The sequence below is a fragment of the Seriola aureovittata genome, chromosome 22, assembly GCF_021018895.1.
Source record: "Seriola aureovittata isolate HTS-2021-v1 ecotype China chromosome 22, ASM2101889v1, whole genome shotgun sequence".
In the NCBI taxonomy this organism is placed as follows: domain Eukaryota; kingdom Metazoa; phylum Chordata; class Actinopteri; order Carangiformes; family Carangidae; genus Seriola; species Seriola aureovittata.
The window spans coordinates 3,073,920-3,089,880 of record NC_079385.1 but is presented as its reverse complement, the minus strand read 5'-3'; the positions used below and the strand labels follow the sequence as shown (position 1 = coordinate 3,089,880).

At 38.1% G+C, this 15,961-nt stretch overlaps 1 protein-coding gene across 1 annotated transcript; it reads left to right on the top strand.

Moving 5' to 3' along the window:
- The first annotated feature begins 2,834 nt into the window (after positions 1–2,834).
- Positions 2,835–15,891, top strand: LOC130163162 (chloride anion exchanger-like). Its single transcript, XM_056367070.1, has 21 exons — positions 2,835–3,064; positions 3,525–3,701; positions 5,234–5,373; positions 5,965–6,075; positions 6,198–6,358; positions 6,795–6,959; positions 7,040–7,192; positions 7,342–7,424; positions 8,608–8,755; positions 8,842–8,955; positions 9,829–9,906; positions 10,005–10,100; positions 10,218–10,324; positions 10,693–10,762; positions 12,273–12,365; positions 12,550–12,645; positions 13,689–13,916; positions 13,998–14,052; positions 14,485–14,630; positions 14,754–14,813; positions 15,348–15,891. Exons 2-21 carry the CDS (start codon positions 3,571–3,573, stop codon positions 15,372–15,374), a joined length of 2,262 nt encoding a protein of 753 aa, XP_056223045.1. The 5' UTR covers positions 2,835–3,064; positions 3,525–3,570; the 3' UTR covers positions 15,375–15,891.
- The last annotated feature ends 70 nt before the right edge of the window (positions 15,892–15,961 follow it).

The following is a 15,961-nucleotide window of genomic DNA, read 5'->3' as shown; positions in this document are numbered from 1 at the left end:
CACACTGGTAAAAATGCACTGAGAAGGAAATACAAGATGCATTAGAAAGATTCAGTTGGTTTCGGTGGAACAGCTGGACATGTCTGGTTGATGTGGGAAGGTAATGGTAAGATAATTATTAAGAAACAAGAGACTAGATAGTGTCTCATCATTGTGATGTAAGTAATTAATTAGTCATTACTAGTTTTTCTGGTTTTTAATCAGGAATCATTACCTCATCATAAGGATTAATAATTATCATCTCCTAGTCTGTCCTATAGTAACTCATCATTTTCTACTGTATAGTCCTTGATTCTGAGTTATTCAGGTACTAATTAATAACCATTCATCAATTATCAGGTTGGTCATGATTCATAACGTCAGGCACCAAAATTCAATGTCAGGACGACATGTAATGCCAACGTTCATTTAACATAGAATACTGATGACGTTTTGTTGGTTTTAAGTTGAGTTGTTAAATACAGCAACCTCCAAATGTCTCATACCAGCACCATCATGACATACGGACATTCTAGTTGTGAGCGAAACCCAACATCAGCTAAACGTCGTACTGTCACTTAGCTGATGGTGGGTTGTGACATCAACCTGATTTTTATTTCCATCCAGAATTTAACGGTTGTTCAAAGTTAAAGTGGCTAGTGTCCAACATTTTTATGACATTACAATGACATCTGGTGTCTGCTGAGTTGCTCCTCAGTAACTTTGTGTACCACTGTTGGATAAATTACCACGAGTACCAGGATGATCAATGTTCTCCAGTGGATGAATCCTTAAAACTCGGTGATCTCCTGAGTTTTTCTGTAGCATCTACAGCAGGTCAATGTTAATACTTAAGTTTATGTAAAACTAATGACATTCCCAATGTTGACAACTGTTTAGTGCTAATAAGAAAATGTTATGCTAGCACGATAAACTAGACTGTAAACATGGTAAAAAAAAAAAAGCTAAATATGAGCTACTGGCATTGCTGTCTTATTTGTTATAAATATGAAACAGGATATTTATATAATTCATACAATGTGTCAGAACCACATTACAGTTAAATTACAGTTAAGAGTTAATGGAAACCAAAATTATGAGCTACAGTTTGGTTATGGTAAAATAAATGAATGTCAAATGTCTGATTCCCCAGTGTTGAAGGCCGAACCGGCTTCTGCTCACTGGGGAAATACTACTCAGTCGTGAACAGGGGTCCTTTAAAATATAACCTAAAACCACTCAAACTAATGTCATTGGTCAGTGATATGCTAACTCTTAGCTACTGAGTTAACATTATGTTATAAATGTAGGTAATTCATTTTGCACAATCCTTACATTTGATTTGATTGGACAATCACTAGTTGGGGGAGGGGTTTAGCAAAGGGTCAATTATAATTTGCAGATAATAAATTGATCATTACTAAGTTAATTTTGTTGAGATACAGTGGAAAATAATTAATCTGATACATTACCTGAATTATTTTGATTACAGATAATTGTGAAAAATTACAGGATAATAATCGTGAATTGTTATATGTACATAATTATGTGCATATTGTTACCTATTAAAATGTTGTCCCTAAACACTTTCCAGAAGTGAGTACGTCATACACACACATGCCCATGAACACACTGCCCTTTCCTTCAGGCTCTTTTTATTAATGGAAATAAATGCACATCGAGTGGAAAGTGTTTGACCTTGAGATAACTGACAGCAGATCATTGTTCCAGTGTTTATCAGGTATCAATCACTGCGCTGTGGCTTATCACTCAGCGTGGTGTGACAGAACAAAGACTGGCGAAAACACCTGATCACAGCCATACAATCAGATCACACCAGTTTATTAGTTAATATGAGGTGGGAATTCTACCCAGGTGTTACTGTTCCAGTGAGTGTGATCACATCTAAACACACACTTTTAGTTCGATATTCACATATAAACACATATAAAAAAAATGTATATGTGCATGTACCATCACTGTCAGGTTTAAAACATTTGTAATGTGACCATCATGTGAAAATCTCTTAAACTGGAGGTTTTGTTTTCACAAGGATGCACAGTAAAGTCATGCTTCTGGGTTTACACAGGTACACACGGACACACAACCACACACACACACACACACACACACACACACACACACACACTTTTCCCATGAACCTGGCCTGAACTGTGCGTGATCCTGGACAAACAGCTGGGGTCAGGCTTTACCTCCACTTAATTCTGAGTCGACACTTCGATAAGGTCTTTCACACACTTTCCCGTAATGTTTGCATTCCAGCTGAATGCACTGAAACCAGCGAGTAACAACCTCCAACCCCACACACACACACACACACACACATACACACACACACACACCTCAGACAACAGTTTCTGGTATTATCAGTTTGGCTGGTGTTGCTTCCAATTGAAAGGAAGACTTGTTTCCCGTTTGCCTAGTCTTCTGTCCTCTTTGTGAGAGGAAGAACATTAAAGGTCAGTTATGTTTTAAGATGACTCATTCATTTTTTACTTGTAATGTGTTTAACTTTCATGCCAGGTATGTGATTATCAGAGTATCAGGGTGTTTTATCACATGAGGGATTATTCAATTTTGGGAATACAAAGCAGTTTTTTCCCACACACAATCCCAGTTCCTGCAGCACACAAACTATTTTTAGTCTTGAAGTGCACTGTAGAGTTCAACAGCAGACCCTTAGCACTGTTTCCCCTCCTGAAAAAGTTACTTGATTTCCATTTCATAACACTGACCTGTCCTGTCTGTCCTGTCCACATCCTCCCTTTCCTGCCCATCGGTACAATATCTTTCAAATGCTCCACGGGGGCGGAAAGCCTCCACTGAAAGTTGCAGGTTACAGATATCAGTGAGAACAATGGTCAAGGATAAGATAGGCGTCCAGCAGTTGTGCAGAACAGGGACTTCATCATAATTGCTGTTAATAATTACAGTTGTGATAAGCAGCAGAAGTGGCATTTATTGATGGCAAAACTGTCACAGGTCCCAGTGGATCCTCAGAAGCTGGAGGAGCTAGAAGAAGGACGGGACACTTCGGATTTGGGACAGATTAGTGCACAGTCAGGTATGTGGGAGAAGCTGCTGTACATGAAGAAATGAAGGTTATGTTTTTTTGATTTTAAGCTTTTGAGTGAGAAATCTTTGCACTGAGGAGGATTTTCATAAGCAGCCGGACCTCCGGAGGTGCTGATGTATTTTGAGCTCCAGGTGGAGGAAGTGAATATTTCCTTGAGTGATTCACATCTTAAACATGAAGGTTGATCTTGGAAAAGTCAGGGAGCTGAGACATTTCAGTGTTAAAATTCAAAACACGCCTGTCTGGTGTTAATCTGTGTCTAAGGCTCAAATGAAGCCTGACAATTCTCGCCCCCAGGACAGTGCAGGTCCTAACCTGGCTCATGTGTCCTGCCTGTATTTTTAGGGGTCTGGACTCTTTGTTGTTTGCTGTTAATGCTCTTTGATAAGTAATGTTCAAAGGCAGGACAGGATCCTCTTCCTAACCTAATGTGATTAATGGATCTCAGAGCCACATAGAGAGGAAGCAGCGGTCCTCCAGGCAGCAGAGACAGAATGATGCGACCGGGAGCTAAGCAGTATGTGGTGGCCAGGCCGTTGTACTCGGAGGAGACCTTCGCTGAGAAGCACGAGAAGGTCTACAGGCAACGCAAGACCATGCTGAACCACATCAAGCAGTACTTCACGTAAGGGGTTTTGATTTTGTTTCCCGTGTGGCTTGTATTTTAAGTTATATATCTAAAACTATGTCTGTAGTAACTACAGACATTTTTTTTTAACTTAAAGTACAACATAGGCATTAACTCAAGTTTGTACACATTCAAACGTGCAAGGTTTAATGTTGTAACCTGTCATTTGTTTAAATATTGGATAAGTTTTTGCAGTTCCAATTATAATGGTTACGGTCAAGTTTTTCAAATTAAAGGTCAACTTTGGTTGTTGCTTCATTTTACATGAAAAAATAACACATTATCTCACTTTATTTAAAGTTTAATCCTTTACATGACATAATAAATATGTCATTTGTATTTATTGAAATTAAAGAACCCAAAAGTTTCACACACTGTTGATCATTTGTAATCACTTTGTTATGATGTTTTGGTCGTCAGACTTTCATCAGGTTAAATAAACAGGGAGGTAAATGGAGTGCGTTCACGTGATCGTTGGTGTTATTATATCTTCAACCAATATTACTATTACCATTACATAACTTTATACTGGACTTTCTTAGAAGTTGTTCAAAGAAAGTATAAATCACTCATGAGATTCTTGAGAGAAGTTGTTGATTAATGTCCAGCAGGTTTAAATATTCCTAACAAATTCTCATTAAAGACAGATACACAAAAATTATTTCATAACATAAAATATAAAAAGTGACTAATCCTACCCTGTTCTCAGCTGTAAGTAGATTCTATATTTCAGCCCAGTTTTTCTGTTTTTTATGACCTTGGTGGGTTTAGTTGTTTTATGTAAACCACTAATCTGCTCGCTACTTTAAGTGCAACTCACTCCCTTTTATCTTTTAACAGTCATTTAGATATGAGAATACAGGGGCAAATGGAGGTCTAGTATTAGTATTATTGAAAGTATTCAGATCCATTTCTTAAGTAAAAGTATTGATATAGAAAAATAAAGAAAAGTTTATTTAAGTAAAAGGACAAGACTATCATGATGGATTTACGCTTAAAGTATCAAAAGTAAAAGCACCATTCTGCATTGTGACCAAATGATTATATATTTCTGGATTATCACTTTCATTAATAAGTAAGCACCAGGTGGAGCTAATCTTACCGACCTTCTATAACTTTGTGATGTCACAACAAAGCAGTCACCACTCTCAGCCATGCCCCAAACCCCGCCCACCTGGACCCACTTTTCAACCTTGCAGGATTTGGTCTCTCTGAGTGTTTTTACCTGAAATCTGCTATATGTTTATTACATCACTGAGAAAACAGTCAACCAACCAGAAGAGAGACTCAGATCTTCCTCTCTTCTGACACTTCAAATAAAACACAGGAGAAGAGATAGAGTAGAAGTAGAAAGTGGCATAAAATGGAAATTTTTGTGAGTCTAAAAACAATTGCCATCTCATTTACACTGTCAAAATCTTAAATCGGTTTTATTTAGAATTCACCACATGATGCAACCTGGAGCTTCAGAGGTACTGACTGATCCATCTGCTACCAGACTTTATATTTGTGTCCGTTTATCATTGTAGATGTGATGCCAAGCGAGCAAAGAACGCTGCTCTCTCTCTCCTGCCGGTCATTGGCTGGATGAAGATCTATCGAGTCAAAGAGTGGCTGCTCAGTGACATCGTGTCTGGACTCAGCACTGGACTGGTTGCTGTCCTGCAAGGTAAATAGATATAATGTCAGGTTCTGACACGACCTGGATGGATCATGTGTCTTTGAACTGCAGTGTCAGAAAGTTACATTAACTGGCATAATGGGGTCATTGTTATTGGAGGTTACATTTGATGTTACACTAAGATTCATCTTCCTCCCAGATCAAGAATGAACTTTCAAAAGCTCAACAAACTCTAATGTCTGATTTGAGGTTGTTTGCCATTATGGAAGTCCTGAGAGGAAAGTGATTGTTTTTCTGGGAAGAAAGAAAGAAAAAATAAAACCTCGAAAATATCATTCCCCCCCAAAATATTTGTTTTCACTTGTCTCTCGGGGGTTGTTTATACAGTTGAAAAAGAAAAATAACTTGAAAAAATGATCCTGGCAAAAGAAACACTTGCCTTTCAGGGTTTCTGTGGGATCACGATGTTTTAAAGAAATTATCCTTTTTAATTTTCAATTATTCCATGTCAACAATATGTTAACCATCTTATCACAATACATCTTGATCTATTGTATAAAATGCTGTTAAGTCAAGTAACGTAAAGGAAATGTTGTACATCTGTATTTTATATATGTTTGTTTTGTTTTTGTGTGTCAGGTCTGGCCTATTGTCTGCTGGCCTCTCTGCCACCCTGGTACGGACTCTTCTCTGCCTTCTTCCCTGTCATCATGTACTTCTTCCTGGGCACCTCCAGGCACATCTCCGTGGGTAAGGCAGGCGCATGTGTGAATATCTGTCCATGACTGCTCACTAAAAGCTAGAACTGTAACCTCCTATACTCTCTCTCTCTCTCTCTCTCTCTCTCTCTCTCTCTCTCTCTCACTCTGCAGGTCCGTTCCCAGTCCTGTGTCTGATGATTGGCTCGGTGGTCACCAGGCTGGTCCCGGACGAGGGTCCACCTGTCAACATCACAGGGTTTGAAGGATTGACAAGAGATGAGCAGAGAGTGCTGGTGGCTTCATCTGTGACCTTCCTCGCTGGCATCATGCAGGTGAAACGCCTCCCCACAACCACTCAGTTGTTCAACTATATCAATGGCTCAGTATATAACTAAAATCTATCTATATAACTGACCCCCCCTTGATTTGTGTCCTTTAGCTGTAAAAATAACACTCTAAGCCTAACTTTCTAAAAACACTGGTGTAACTTGAGTGATGACACCTGTGTCTTCAAGGGTCGAAATGCCTTTAAACCTTAAACTTTATGATCCTTTACTGAAATTTGACAGTGAATTCTTTTTTGATTTCACTTCTTAAGAAAGAATAGTTTTATAATTTGGGAAATACACTTTGCTTTCTTACCACAACTTACACTCTTATGTCAGTTTAAGAGGAAGCTATAGTCAGGAGATGGTTAGCTTAGTTTAGTATGAAGACTAGAAACAGCAGCTAGCAGTTGGTGACCTCTGGTGTCTGTGCCTCTTCCAGCTGGCGATGGGTGTTTTCCAGGTGGGCTTTGTCGTCATGTACCTGTCAGACACTCTGGTGTCCGGCTTCACCACAGCGGCTGCCATCCACATCCTGGTGTCCCAGCTCAAGTTTGTGTTGGGGCTGCAAGTTCCAGGCATCAGCGGACCACTCTCCATCATATATGTAAGTACAGAGCAGCTTCAAGCTTTTCAGTTGTTTATCAAAGTCAAGGAGTGTGGTTCATTCGTGTGTCATATTTTCAGACTCTGGAGATCATCATTAACAAGATTACCTCCACCAATGTCTGTGATGTGGTGATCTCCTTGGTCATCATGGTGGTGGTGTTCATTGTAAAGGAGCTAAATGACAGATTCAAATCCAAGTTGCCGGTGCCCATCCCCATAGAGGTCATCATGGTGAGGAACACAGAGCAACATGATCCTTGTGACTGTTTCCATAGGCTGAGGCGCTGAAGGCTCTGGTCACTGTTAGTCACTAATGATAGTCATGACAATGATCTGTATTTTCTGCTGTCATTTAGTCATTTGTATCATTTCTTCTTTAGACTGTTATTGCATGTGGTGTTTCATATGCATTCGACTTCAAGACGAAATATGGAATCGACGTTGTTGGCCATATTCCAAAAGGGTAAGAGATATTTTTGCACATAAGCTAAAGCCAAGAAATTTAATGTAATGTTATTGCAATATACTTCACTTGCAGTGTATTGAACTGTCAAAATATAAAGATAGAAATTACAGTTGAGAAAAGTGAGGTGAGGATAAATGTCAGATTTTTATTTAGGAATTTTTTTATTTAATTTTTTTTCCTAGTCTTAAAGGGCTGTTCCACTCAAATCTAAAAAAAAAAAAAAAAAAAAATCAATTGATGGCAAAGTGTCTTTGTTCTAGAGTGATTGGGAAATATGTTTTTGTAATTTGAGTGAATTTGAGTGAATTAGAAATTAAAGCTGCTATTATCAATATACTGTAAATGTCTTTATACTACCAATGGTGATTATGGTAATAATATACACTCTTGCTCATAAAGTTGGAATAAAATATTTTTTACTTTTTTTCTTTCCATGAAATGATTGTGACAATGTGATTTATTCTTGACAGATAAAGTGTATATCTTCTCAAAACTTTAGTAGTCAATCTCTTCCAAAGTGATTACTGATGCATTTAAATAGGAATAAACAGAGGATTGTGTCTGAAAACAAAATTATTCCAACTTTATGGGCAACAGTTTATATAGTTGTAGCTTAAGTTGCAGCTGTATTAACAGCTTGTTTCCACCGCCCCTCAGTGGCCAAAAAATATTGATAGATGCAGATTTAACAACTGTCATTCTTAACTGACTAGTTTTCTCGTAGTGAATTGCCACATGAATTAATGTCGCACAAACACCCTTAGAGAAACAGCCATAACGAATGGAGGAGTGAAGATACTGATTTGTTGGTTCTCTCCCATTCACGCTCTGTCGGAGCAGAGTAATTCAGGAACCAGGTCACTCACAACAATATATCTGTGTATCTGTAAGGCTACACCCATTAGTGTAGATACAACACTTGTAAATGGTTTTGAACAGGTGTTATCAGTTGAGCAAGTAAATGGAAAGATACATCGTCAACCCAAACCCGTAAATCCAGTAACAAAAAAAAACAACCTTTTCTTTGTGCAGTGTACAGTATGCACACTGGGGTAAACAGCAACTACAAGTACGTTGTTTGTGATTTTGTTGTTTGAGGTAATGGTCAAATCAAAGATTCTGTGCTTAATATTAGAAGTACTGTATCTCAACCTTACAGTACTGACTTGTACAATTTCAGGTACGAGCCACCGATGGCTCCAAACCTGCACATCTTCCAGGACACAGCAGTCGAAGCTTTTCCGATGGCTATAGTGGGTTTTGCTGTGGCCTTCTCCGTAGCAAAAGTCTATTCTGTAAAACATGATTACACCATAGATGGAAATCAGGTATGTAACAATGCAAAAATTGACAACATTAAAGTAGGCGTCTCAGGTGATATTGAAGACATGTTTTCTCTTTGACTTGGCTGTAGGAGCTGATAGCCTTCGGAGTTAGCAACATCTTTGGAGCTTCCTTCAAGTCCTTTGCTGCGAGTACAGCTCTCTCCAGGAGCGCAGTGCAGGAAAGCACAGGGGGCAAAACACAGGTAAACCAACATGTCTGACCTGAGTGTAACCCTAACCCTCAACAAGTTCTCGTCAAATCTGAGGGAAGATCTTGTACGAGTTTAACCCCTGTTTGAAGACAGTTAACCAACTCAAGAGCAAGACATAAAGCAATAACAACATCAGTACTTACTCAAGTAACTTCTTAGTATTACTTGCTTTCTTGCCGAGAGTTAGATGAAAATAGTAATACCCCTCTCATGTCTGTATGGAAAATATTTTAGTTAGTGCCAGTAGCTGCTTAGCTTAGCTTAGCACAAAGGTTCCAAACAGGAGGAAACAACTGGCGAGTAAAACCACAATGTGTCGTTCTTACACTTTGATTTTTGCATGAACTAAACAAATGAGATATAATGTCTTAATTAGCTTTACAGGTACTGGTAGGTTTATTTTGATACCTTCGGACAGAGCCAAGCTAGCTGTTCAAACTATCCCTTTAAGTAGAATGTTGATTATAATCAATATAGTAGCCTATATAATAATATAACTCCTAAAGGGGCCATTCTCCTGCATGAGAGTTGCCTTTAGTTTGATTCTTCAAGTACATTTTGCTGATACAAATTTTATTTAAGGTAGGTTTTAAAAGCAGGGCTTTTACTTGTAATGAAGTATTATTAAATAGTGGTTTTACTAATTTTACTTCACAAATTTATGAAGTCCAATCTAATCTATATGTGAAGTGACTAATGGGTGCATAAAGTGTGTGGATGATAGAAGATGCAAATGTTTAAAATCCCTGAAACCATTAGTATTAAGAAACACCACAACATCAATATGATATACTAGATGTGGCACCAAGGGAATGATCCTCATCTATGCAGTTTAACATATGATACCTCCTCTGTCCTTTTCAGATAGCTGGTTTACTGTCAGCTATCATAGTGATGATTGTCACCTTGGCCATTGGATTCCTACTAGAGCCACTTCCAAAGGTAAACCTCAGAAAATCCTCTTTCTCTACCAACATACAAATGCAGTTTTTGGAGCCTGGACTTGCTGAACTTTGACCTTTGACCCATTATTTTAACAGTCTGTGCTGGGTGCTGTGGTCATCGTCAACCTGAAGGGTATGCTGATGCAGTTCAGAGATGTTCCATACCTGTGGAGGAGGGACAAACCAGACTGTGTAAGTTAATACACACAATCAGAGAAAAGTTTAAAAAGCCTGAAATCTTGTGGTCCTTTTGTCTAAAAAAAGAAGCCATTAAAAACCCTTCTGTTTTTCACCTTCTTCTATGTCCAGATTGTGTGGCTAGGTACCTGTATCGCAGCCATCTTACTGGGTCTGGATCTTGGACTGGCGGCAGGCCTCGGTGTGGAACTGCTCAGTGTTGTCCTTAGGGCTCAATTGTCAGTATTTTCTTTTGTCTTAGCTTGTGCATTTCTTTAAAGCCTTGACAGTGTGCAATTTTCTTTCAATAAATGCAAATATTAGATAGATTGCCGTGGAATTTGGTGCATGACTTCCACAGGATAAACTGCAATAATTGCGGGCATCGCTTTTCCTGTCAGTTTGTCGAATACTTTGGTTTATGAACAAATACCTGCAAAACTAAATACATTCCCATTAGTGTCAACTGTACTTCATATTTAGTGCTAATTAGAAAGTGTTAGCATTTAGCTTTTGTACACAAACATTGCTATAGACTCTAAGGCTTGTTATTTGTACCAGATTTGAAAAATCTCGGAGCAGTAATTGAAGTTTTTATGTCTTTCAGCCCTCGCTGCAGTGTCCTGGCCAACATCAAGGGAACAGATATCTACAAGGACAGAAAGGATTATATTGATGTAAGTTGGATTGTGTTAAATAATGTGTCTTCTATAAATTATGTTAAAGGAATAGTTTGACATTTTGGGAAAGACACTGCTTTCTGACTCAGACTATACTGCCATCTGCTTCACCATCTGGCGATCTGATGGACGAGTCTAGGTTTGGCGGTTGCCAGGAGAACGGTACTTGTCTGACTGCATTGTGCCAAGTGTAAAGTTTGGTGGAGGGGGGATTATGGTGTGGGGTTGTTTTCCAGGAGCTGGGCTTGGCCCCTTAGTTCCAGTGAAAGGAACTCTGAATGCTTCAGCATACCAAGAGATTTTGGACAATTCCATGCTCCCAACTTTGTGGGAACGGTTTGGGGATGGCCCCTTCCTGTTCCAATATGACTGTGCACCAGTACACAAAGCAAGGTCCATAAAGACATGGATGAGAGAGTTTGGTGTGGATGAACTTGACTGGCCTGCACAGAGTCCTGACCTCAACCCGATAGAAAGACCTTTGGGATGAATTAGAGCGGAGACTGAGAGCCAGGCCTTCTCGTCCAACATCAGTGTGTGACCTCACAAATGCGCTTCTGGAAGAATGGTCAAAAATTCCCCAAAACACATTCCTAAACCTTGTGGAAAGCCTTCCCAGAAGAGTTGAAGCTGTTATAGCTGCAAAGGGTGGACAAGGTGGTCATATTAAACCCTATGGATTAAGAATGGGGTGTCACTTAAGTTTATATGCGAGTCAAGGCAGGTGAGCCAATACTTTTGGCAATATAGTGTACCTTTCTGTTAAATATAAGGCTACAATCAGCAGCAGATTAGCTTAGGTTAGCATAACATTGGACCAAGTGGGAGAGAGAGCCTAGCTCTGTCCAAAGGTATCAAAAATCTCTAAAGCTCACTGATTAATATGTTATTATTTGTTTAATTTGTAACACATACCCACCAATAGGTGAATTGTCAGTTTTACACTTTGGGTTTTGTACAGATTCAACCAACAAGCTGTAAGATGTTAATTAGTGAGCGTTAGAGGTACTGCTATGTGGCTTTTGGTACTAAACTAAGCTAAGCTAACCACCTGCTGGCCCAAGCTTCATGTTTCCCGGACAAATTTGAGATTGGGATCTTCTCATCCAACTTTGCCTCTCAGCAAATGAGCTGTTTTCCCAAAATGTCAAGGAGCCTTTATTCCTCTAAAGCCTTTAATTTATTGTATTGTATTGTATTGTATTATTTATCAAGGGACCCTGTGGATATCCATTTGCTCCTAACAATATAAGAATTTTTTCAATTTTACTATTACTTCATTAATTTGGAATGAGAAGTGTTATAAAAATGTCTGTAAGTGTTAAAAGTTCAATTTCACCTGCTGTATAAAAAACATGTTCAAAACTATTCTTAGTTCTCATAAAGTAAAGCATGTGTTTTTATTGGTCTTTATAGTGATAAGAATCACCTGTTTTCTTTTGATTCATTATATTTTTGACAATGATTTTGGCAATAATGTGGGTATAATGGAAATTACTTTCCCCAGATATATGAGCAAGAGGGAGTGAAGATCTTCAGGATACCGTCACCAATCTTCTTTGCCAACATTGACTTCTTCAGGAGCAAGCTGGTTGAAGCTGTAAGTCTTAAACCAACACCACATCTCAATAAGTAAAAAATACAAGTAGAATGTTTTAAAAATAACCAAATCATCTTTATAAGTTCATGTTGTAATTAGAAAGAAGAAGTAGATTAGAAAATAAACCTTATCTTATCTTTGACCTGATTCTGTGTCATATGAACATGTCATTTACGTTACTAAGGTTGGATTCAACCCACTGAGAGTACTGAGAAAGAGAAATAAAGCACTTAGGATGATCCGGAAACTTCTGAAGAAAGGTGACCTGCAGTGGACTTGCGTAAGTAATGGCTTTGACCTTGAACAACACAAACTTTCACTCCGACAACAACCATAAAAGTTTCAGTTACTATTACACTGTAATTATCTCCTCCTGTTTTCATTTATTAACTCTATTCAGATCAGCAGTGTAGAAACGGTACATGTGTAATCTATAAAGAATCCAAAAAACATTCACATTTGGCATTTGTTCAGCAGATGGTGCAAGGTTCACCTCCACTCAGATCCAAGTAATTGTGTGAACATGTTGTGACCAGGATATGATGTGTTCAGAAGATTGCTGGTTTATTGTGTTTGGTTTACAACATGTTTACAGCACAGATTTACAACAGGCAGACTATGTTGTTGTGTCTTTTATTCTCCGGTCTGATGCCATTACACCATTTAAAGAAGAAGAGGAAAGAATGAGATGATACAATGAAAAGAGCTCCAGTCAAACACAAACAAAAATGATGTAGGAAACATTATGGAAATATGACTTTTCTATTTGTGTCATTTGAGAAAGGTTGTAGTTTCCAAACCACTCAACACAGATCTCATGTTTTTTGTTGTTGTTTTTGCTGCTACTCTTCAGTGGAACAGAAGCTTCAGCTGACATTTAAAGAAGCTATCTGCATGTTTTAGTACTTAGCCAATGTTAGCATTAATTGTTGTTTATTTACCAGTCTAAAGGAAACTTCATTCCTTTACTCAGCAAGAGTAGTTCTTGGCAAAACTGGTAAGCAAATAGCTGTTAATGCTAACTGGCTGTGCAGCAATAGCAAGACTTACAAATAGATCCTTAAAGTCACACACTACAGTCTGTTTCCTGTTCACCTTGCTACAATTACGGTCTCAGGTCTCAGGTCTCAGGGCCAGTTCTGTTTTACCTCTCCACCCATGTGCTTCATTTAAGTACAGCCTACACTGAATTAGTAGTTTGTGTCTTAATCTATGAAAAATGTTGTTTTAAATTGATGCATACCCACTCTTACAAGGACCCACTATGTGTCTATGTAAAGATGTATTTTTGAGAAACATTATAACATATAATATCCATTACAGAACGGCCTCTTGAATACCTCTTGTCGACCAATCAAGGAATCAGAGGACGAGAGCAACATGGAGGAGCTTGACCTGCCCACTGACTTCAAAGACCTTCCCACCCGGATTGACTGGAACGCCGACCTTCCAGGCAACATAAGTGTTCCAAGAGTGGAGGTCCACAGCCTTATCCTGGACTTTGCTGCTGTCTCCTTCCTGGACATCTCTGCTCTGAAAGGACTCAAAACGGTGAGTTGATGATTGCCATCATAGGTGGCAATCATTTCACTGAGCCTGCTTTTCTTTAATTACCTTAAACTTTTTTTGCAGTCGCTGAAAGAGCTGATCCGGGTTGAAGTTGAGGTCTACATTGTGGCTTGTGATCGTAAGTATGAAACTATAACATTTAGGTCCAGATTCAAATCCATCACTGTCTGAAAAGTCATTTTCAGTAGCTCCGAAGCCTTTCTGCCCCATTATTCTACATATTGTATGTGTATTTTTGGACAGGATACATGTTTTAAATATCCACCATATCCATCATTATTTCATCTTGTGCTCATTGCTAAATAAATAGTGTCAAAAATAATGCTTAGTGCACAGTATTAACTGAACAAGATTGATGTACTGTTCCCATTTGACAGAAATGCCAACAATCTAAATTGGTTTTACAATAGATGCCTACTTAGCTGCAATCTGTATTTACAAATAAACTAAATGAAATAAAATGAAATAGATGCTTAGTGTGATAATTTCTTTACCTCCAAATCCCTTTGTAGACCTCTCAGTGGAGTAACTTTTCCTCCCCCCCCTGCAGCTTACATCCTGGAGAAACTGCATCACTGTTGCTTTTTTGATGATGAAGTTCAACCATCAATGTTCTTCCTGACGCTGCACGACGCCATGCTGCACATCCTGGAGAAACATCCGGAGTCCACAGAAAAGAAATCCAACTGTGAAAAGGTGAAGTAAACAAGTGAAACACAGCATAACACAACATCTGGAAGATGTTTCGGTCTCAAGAAATACCATATATTAGTGCTGTAAATATGAACAGAATACATTACTTTTCATGTTGTTCCGCAGATTATAACAACGGTCACAGTTCACCACCCTGGAGGCAGTTTGAGGAGCACAGATAGAAATGTACGTATCTGTTTTTATTTGTGGGCAACAGCTCCTGCTGTGGTTTTTATCTCTGTTACTTTCCCACACGTCATGTTTTATATGCTTTTTCGAAAAATTTCAACTTGTTTGTTTTATTTCATTTATTGGATTATCTTTATGGGACAAAGCCCATTGATCAACAGACAAAAATTCACTGGTTACTTTTTTCATCTAACAAGGAGACAAGTGAAGACAGAAATAAATTAAAAAAAAACTTGTCTCTCATGGGTTGTTTTCACAGAATTACAAAATCCCGGCGAAATCCTGATGAAAATTATTATTATTATTTATTTTTTGGTTTGTTTTTTGCCAGAATAATTTTTTTTTAAATCTGTGAAAACCACCCCGGAGAGGCAAGTGAAAAAATATTTTTGCCAGAAAAAAAAAAAAAACCCTTGTCTTTCAGGGCTTCCCTAATGGAGTTATGATGCAAGCTGCACATAATTTCAAAAGTTAAATGACATATGTTTCAAATGTGAAATGGTCTTAAAACAGCTCCTTTTTCTCTGACAGGTTCCAGATCGAGAAACAAGGTTCTAACCTTTAGATGAGAAAATGATCATTTCTGGAGACCAAAGACATACAGAGTGAATGTTTTATAGATCATGCTGTTCTATACGCTGATGTAATGAATAATGAAATACTGTTTTTGACTTAATTAACCTGACAATCTAAGTTTGCCAAGACAATATTTACTGTAATGTGAGGAAACAAATTTCATGGTATTGTTGTTTTTATACTGTACATAGTGAATTTGTAGAAGTTTTAGGTGCAATATACACTGTTGGAACAAAGTTGGAATCATTTTGTTTTCAGACACAATCCTCTGTTTATTCCTATTTAAATGCATCAGTAATCACTTTTGACCAGGTGCATTACATTACATTACATTATGTGTCCCAATTACCCAGGTGAAATGAAATAAATCACATTGTCACAGTTATTTCATGGAAGGAGGTAAAAATATTTTATTCCAACTTTATGAGCAACAGTATATATCTACATGCTGTATTGGTATATTTTCATGACAATGAGAATAAATTATCTTTTTCACAGACTGTTCTCAAAGTAATGTTTTCTGTGAGCAGTGTGGAAGAAAAGTACTGACATAAATATTTGATCACTCT

Excerpts from the sequence above, each read along its gene's own strand:
- LOC130163162 (XM_056367070.1), top strand. The coding sequence starts at position 3,571 with ATGATGCGACCGGGAGCTAAGCAGTATGTGGTGGCCAGGCCGTTGTAC. Across the intron at positions 6,960-7,039 it reads GACCACTCTCCATCATATAT|ACTCTGGAGATCATCATTAA; the intron begins GTAAGTACAGAG and ends TCATATTTTCAG. Across the intron at positions 8,956-9,828 it reads GCACAGGGGGCAAAACACAG|ATAGCTGGTTTACTGTCAGC; the intron begins GTAAACCAACAT and ends TGTCCTTTTCAG.